Here is a 6,816-nt window from a genome sequence, read left to right on the forward strand (position 1 = left end):
ATGCCGATCTTCAAGACTACTGAAGGCGGCGCCAAACGGAGCGGCGAGTTGCTCGCACGCGCGGCCAGAAGTTATCGGAGACGTTTGGCGAGTGGCTCTCTCACGCCGCCGGGAGGCCTTCTGCTATCATCATGCGCGGCGCCACTGGGTTCTGTGAGTCTGGATCCTCCAAGATCGGTTGACGTTTTTCTCCCAGGGTGGCGCGTGTTCTGCACACACCACCGCAGCCGCTTGGAGCAGTTTCTGTGTCCGTGGTTACAATAGTTTTTTCATTGTATTTTATTTCATATCTTGTTCTTCTTTTATTGAAAATAAAAATCCAAAAAAAAAAAATTGTCCCGTCGGACCTTGGTCCGATCGGTGTGTTCTTCCCTCTCCGTTTAGGTGGTGTATGGGGTTTGGTGCACCCTACTCTGCATGGTCGGGTATGGGTTTTGTCACCTGGTTACTGTTACTTTGTCGGGGACAGAGATGTGCACGACGGATCCCTTAGACTTAGGTCTTTAGAGATCTGTCATCTGAACTAGATCATGTCAGCCACGAAAGTGTACTGGGAGCTATTAACGTTTGTAACTGACTTTTTAAGTCATATTTGTATGTTCACTTTTATGAATGAAATGTGATCCTTATTCTCAAAAAAAAAATATTATTATTTCACTTATTTTGCCTGATTATTTTGTCTGCTCATGCATTTAATTTTTTTTTATATTTATTAATTAAGAAAATGACTTTAATGCATTGATTCTTTGTTTTTTTTATTGTTTTTTAAAAATGTTTAAAAATATTAAAATAGGAAAAAAGAAAATTTTGGCTGTGGCACGCCGAGCGGTCGCTGGGCCGCAGGCAGCACTCAATCCTAAATAGGGTTACATCTGCCTTGTCATCGAAATCTCGGCAGTCAGACACGCCCTCGACGCCCTCGACGCCCTCGTCACCACCATCTGCACACACACAGACACAGAGAATGTCCTCGAGAGACAAGGACCAAACGACAACGCACCACCAGCCTTTCATCAGCAGCCTCGTCGTCCGGCCCTCCGTGAGCGAAGGCGCCGGAGACGGTGGCCCCGAAGGTGGCGCCGGAGGTCGTGTCAGCGATTACGAGCCAGGAGAGGTTCGTCGTGAGCTTCCTCCGTACTCTCGCTTCGATCGATATTCCGATGAGCCTGGTTCGTCTCTCGCTCCCTCTCCATCTTCTCGTTTGTGTGGGTGTGATTTTCTAATGTTCAGATTGAGTTTGGAATGTTTAGGATTATGCTCTTCTCTTTTAAGAATCAAGATTCAGGTTTCAACTAGAGGAATTGACGTGTTTCCAAACCCTAGATTGTGTGGTAGGATTGCTTCTGGTTTTTGTTAAATCAAATGTATTGTTCTTTTGTTTCTGATTTCAGCCGGTTTCCGAATAATTATGACTGATTTAGTTTTTTTTTTTTTTTTTTTTGCTTATTTTTCGTTTTTTTAATCATTGGTTTTAAATTTAATTTTGAGTTTAATTGGTTTTTATTCGCGTCTTAAATGTGATTGGGAATGTGTTTATCTCAATGAAGAAGCAGCTTTAGTTATGCGTACTGTCGAGCATGAATTTAGAGAATTGATTGATGCAAAAGGAAGTTAGTCCCATTGATTTTGCTCGAGGAAATTCGTGATTTTAAAAGGAATAGTATTTTTATATTCTTGATTAAATGATATGGGGAGAAAGGTTTTTATCATGTATTTAAATTTTGTGGTGATATTTAATCTTTGTTAACCATGTGGAAATCTAGCTTGTGTTACAGGCTGAGTAGCTTTATTGCAGGCGTTAGCATCTCTAAGTATTATCTTGGACTTTGAATTAGTCTGGTGTGGTTTCTTTTAATGAGAAAATCATAACCGTGAATAGGGATACTGAAATGAACATTTACTCTAGTCACAAAAGAAGGTGAAAGTTTGAGATTGTTGCTTATTGTGGCTTTGTTTTATTTTCACTGATGCCATTCTTTTGACGATGCCATTCTGAATGATGAATTTGTGTTGTTAAACGCAATGGAGCAATTAGTTCTTTGGAATGTCCTTATAGGCCTGTGTAAATGAAGGCATAGTTTGGAGGACGAATCCCGCCAAAAGGACTCAGTTATAAATTTAGTTTCCTCTGAAATTGTATGAAAGCCTATGCAAATTCAGGGTCACATTGAGGAACAATTGATCTCCATATTCATTTTGGTATTTTTGATTCTCTCTCATGTTTGCATCTAATCAAATTTTAGTGATTGTTAGAGTTACAAATGTTTTATGTTTTATTATGTATTTTTCTTTGGCAATATAAGATATATTATCTTTACCAGTAGGCTCTGCTGTTGAAATTATATTGCTGGATGATTCTATCTAGTAATACTCAATGGTGTTTTTAAAGCCTGTTGACTATTCCTTACGTTGCATGCTGACCATGTGGATCGAGTATCACTTATGGAGTATCAAACTGTGAATAAATTTTGCTATTATGTTTACAGCTCTGAATGTTGCCTTCAAGCACCTGGGCCTTAAGGGAGCCATGTTGGTGTGAGTGTGGTCTTGGATCATGGTATGGGGAAAATGTGTTTTGTATTAGAACTAAATATGTTTATGGTACTTGCCATCTGTGGATACTGTTCATCGTGTTTGAATTTATGGAGTGCAGAACCACTGAGAATAAGGGCCTGGGTCTCATTTGTTGCAAGTCATGGTCATGGGTATTTGATTGGGTATTTCTGGGAATGAAGTGGATGGGTTGGGTTCAAATAAATAATATCCAACTGGGACTACCAGTCATTTTTATTATTAATTTGAAAAGATCCAAGGGGGTCATATGCCTTGATAAAGCATCTGAAAACCACACTCTCATTAGCGTTACTGTGATGATATTTTCAATTCATTATCAATCACAAGAACAAGAAAGAGAAGTTCATGTATACTCCCTGTGTACTTGGGTTTTGCCTATTTCTATGAATAAAACTTCTTGATTACCGATCTAAACAAGTATACAAGACAGAGAAGTAGAAAGACTTTCAACTGCAAGAAGTTCAATATGGTAAAATGGTACCGAATCTACCTTTCTGGAAGCTGGCATTGTTTTTGGAAGAAGATGTTTACTCGAGCATTATAATTTTTGGTTTGCATGGGTTTCCTTAATACATGGAAATGTATGGTTCTGTACGCCCTCTTTACTGATAGATTCTAGCAGCTCCTTTGTGGATATATGGACTTGGAATTAACTTTCTGAGGAATGATGGTTTACATGGGGGTTTCATTTTTATTTCTTTCCCTTGGTTGGTGAAAATAGGCTAGTCAGACTGTTTTAATAGTAACCAATATGAGATTGTACTTTTCAGAGTTGTTACGGTGGATGATATATGCATGGAGGTTTGGGAACTTCTCTATGTTACTTTATATCTTCTACTGAGCTTCTAGTAGGTCTTGGTCATAATCATATTTCTGACGAGTGGTGAGTTGATACAGAAAATGGCTCCAGGTCTTTAAAAACTTGGGTTATTGTTTTCTTAAATGTCTTATTCCTTTCTATTGTTTTGAACTTATAGGAAGCATAGTAAAGACATAACATGAATTTACTCTTCTGGAATATGACATGCCTTTACTGTGTCACCACACTTTCTCATTCTGATGAACTGTTTCTTTGGTTGGTGGAAAACTTTGACATTGATGTTTCTGTTAAGTCAAATATGGGGGTGTTTAACAAGATGCTGGATTGGTTATTGAAAAGAAGCAGACCAAGTTGGTGGTCGGTGAAGTATTGAGTTATTTGGATGCTTGCTATTTGGTGGGTATTTGTTGTTGCTTTCCTCTGTGGGTTCACTCTATTGGTCTTGCTGCTCCTTTTAGCTGCTGTGTTTCAACTGTGAGGTTTTGGATCAAGGGTTTATTGGAGGTGTTTATGTATTTGCTGGATTAGTATTAGGCACATATCCATCTTCTCTATCTGCTGGCTGCAGAGCTGGATGAAGTTCACTTTCTTATCACTACTATGGCTCTGTGTTAAGTTATGTTTTCACCAGATCGATGATATTTAGCATTAATTTTCAGATGTTTAGGTTCAAAAATATATATTATGTAATAGTACATGGGGTGAACTTGTTTTCTTTTCGAAGACTACGAGCTGTTACGATAGGTGGTGAGTACAAGTAACCACTGTTTGATTTGTCATTCTTTTGTTATATTCACTGGTGATGTGGACCATTTGTTTGGGAAGTAACAAAGGCAGATATATTTGAGTTCTTTGCCTTTCACATAAATTTTTGCTTTCTGCGACCTGTGTCAAGGAAGATACCTTCAATGATGGAAACTGTCCTTGCAAACTTTGTTCGAATAAGTCATTTATTAGTTTCATGGTCACAGTTCTTCAGCTTCATGAGTGTACCATAATTTCACATTTTCCCCATATCTAATCAGGGGTGGCTTATCTCTAGACTTCACTGGCTTTCTTTTTCCAGGATATAGAATTCATGCAGGTTCTGGTTCTCCTGTACGCCACAGAGCTGCAGATCATCGTTACAGTCCTAATTTTAATCATTCTGGTGGTCTGCCACGCAGCCATGAATTTGGCAGCGGGAGGGGTCCTAGTAGATATCGAGACTATTCACCCCCTTATGGTCGAGGAAGGGGTGGTGGCAAGCCGTTTGGTAGAGCTTTTGACAGGCCTGGGTTTGGTCCTGGGCCATTCAGAGGTGAAGGCGTGAGTAGAAATAATCCAAATGTGCGTCCAAGAGAAGGAGATTGGATTTGCCCAGATCCTTTGTAAGTCCATATCTTCAATTTTAAGACTTAGGTTGACTTGTAAAAATAAAAAATAAACATTTCAAGTTGCGATTTTCTGTTTTTTTTTTTTTTTCCTTTGACTATCATGTTTTATATTGGGCGGCAGTTTTTCAGTTCACAATGTCTACTGGCTTTTGCTAATTGTGTTTTGCAAATTTTAGTTGTATTAGAATGGCTTTTCTAGGACAAATGGTCTTGATTATATTGGACACAAGGTTCATTATTAGCATCATCTTCAATGGGTTTTACATTCTAATAGTTGATCTGTAAAAAATAAACATTCTGTTATGATGCCACGCCTTTTGACTATTCATGTTTTATATTGGCGGTATCATAGTTCACAATGTTCATTGGCTTTGCTTAATTGTGTTTTGCAAATTTGCTGGTTAGAATGGTCCCTTTCTAGGACTAATTGATTATATTTGGAGCACACCTAACCTTTTCCTCTGGGCGTAACGCTGTTCATATCTTCAATTTTAAGACTTAGGTTGACTTGTAAAAATAAAAAATAAACATTTCAAGTTGCGATTTTCTGTTTTTTTTTTTTTTTCCTTTGACTATCATGTTTTATATTGGGCGGCAGTTTTTCAGTTCACAATGTCTACTGGCTTTTGCTAATTGTGTTTTGCAAATTTTAGTTGTATTAGAATGGCTTTTCTAGGACAAATGGTCTTGATTATATTGGGAACCCCCCCACGCCACCACCACCCCCCCGGCGCCTGTTCTGCTGCTAATTCTGCGGCAGGCATTAGGTGCAAACAGTTTTTGGTTTTAGCAAGCTTTGTCTACTGTTCTTTCTGTTGGATCTATTGCATGGAGAATCTAAGTGTACCTCTTTTTTCTGACTTATTTCTTGATTATGCCTTAGGTGTGGGAACCTGAATTTTGCAAGGCGGGAGTACTGTAATAGCTGCAAGAAATTTCGCTACGGGCCTGGGGGTAGTCCTCGGAGAGGCTATCCCAGCCCACCTCCTCAACATGGTCCCCCAAGACGCTTCCCTGGCCCACCTCCCTTGGAACGATCTCCTGGAAGGACCATGAATGGCTATAGGTCCCCGCCTCGTGGTTGGGCTAGGGATGGCCCCAGGGAGTTTGGGGCTGGTGGTCTGCCACCTCCCAGGCAAGAAGATAGGTTTTCTGGTCACTACATGGGGAGAGATCGGCTCGACTATCCAGAAGATGACTACCGGGGGAGGCACAAGTTTGATAGGCCAATCCCAATGGACTGGGGGCACAGGGACCGTGGAAGGGATGTCTTCTTCAATGAAAGGAAAGCATTCGAGAGGAGGCCACCCTCTCCACCTCCACCACTAGCACCATTTCCCCTGCATCGTGAACGCTGGGCTCGTGATGTTAGAGAGAGGAGCCGCTCTCCAATGAGGGGTGGCCTGCCACCAAAAGACTATCGCCGGGATATGCACATGGAGTGGGGACAAGATGATCGGCGTGCTCTGGGGCGAGATGGAATTGGAGATGCTTATTAGAGATGCTTATTAAACAGAACCGGGGGGGGGGTGGGGAGCGAGTAAAATTTGCAGGTGTAATTTTGGTTTAAGTAGGTGTTTGTTTTTGTTTTTGTTTAGAGAGGAAGAATATTCACAGCACAGGACTATTTGTTTCCGACCATGGTAAAATGGTATTACTTTAAATAGAATTTTTTTTTGTTAATAACTTTAAATAGGTAAAAAAAAAATACTCATTTTTTTTTCAAATATCAGTTTATTTGTCTTGTTGATACAAAAAACAAAAATATCAGTATTGGTGTTTGAATTTTACTTGTCTTTCATCTGCTTTGGTTTTTTTCTCTTTTCCGTGTCTTCGTTTGCTTCTGTTCTCGTTGGTAGGTGATGCCTGAGCTTCGAGATCCCCTGGTGGAGATTACGTTCCTTTCTTGTCATGGGTCACGAACTTGCCAGGATGTTTATCTCGCAGTTTGCACGTTGGCTACGCGTGTAGAAGCCAGTACTATTTATCCAAAGCATATGATGTATGTTGAATTTAGATCACTCTAGAGAGAGAGAGAGAGAGAGA

General features: G+C 40.0%; 1 protein-coding gene across 1 annotated transcript; it reads left to right on the plus strand.

Annotated features, from left to right (window-relative positions):
* The first annotated feature begins 806 nt into the window (after nucleotides 1-806).
* On the plus strand, nucleotides 807-6,463 carry LOC108986828 (transcription initiation factor TFIID subunit 15-like). The gene is made up of 3 exons (XM_018959595.2): nucleotides 807-1,169; nucleotides 4,461-4,764; nucleotides 5,654-6,463. The coding sequence occupies exons 1-3, from the start codon at nucleotides 965-967 to the stop codon at nucleotides 6,267-6,269; spliced, it is 1,125 nt and encodes a 374-aa protein (XP_018815140.1). The 5' UTR covers nucleotides 807-964; the 3' UTR covers nucleotides 6,270-6,463.
* The last annotated feature ends 353 nt before the right edge of the window (nucleotides 6,464-6,816 follow it).

Source organism: Juglans regia, chromosome 1, assembly GCF_001411555.2.
Source record: "Juglans regia cultivar Chandler chromosome 1, Walnut 2.0, whole genome shotgun sequence".
NCBI lineage: Eukaryota > Viridiplantae > Streptophyta > Magnoliopsida > Fagales > Juglandaceae > Juglans > Juglans regia.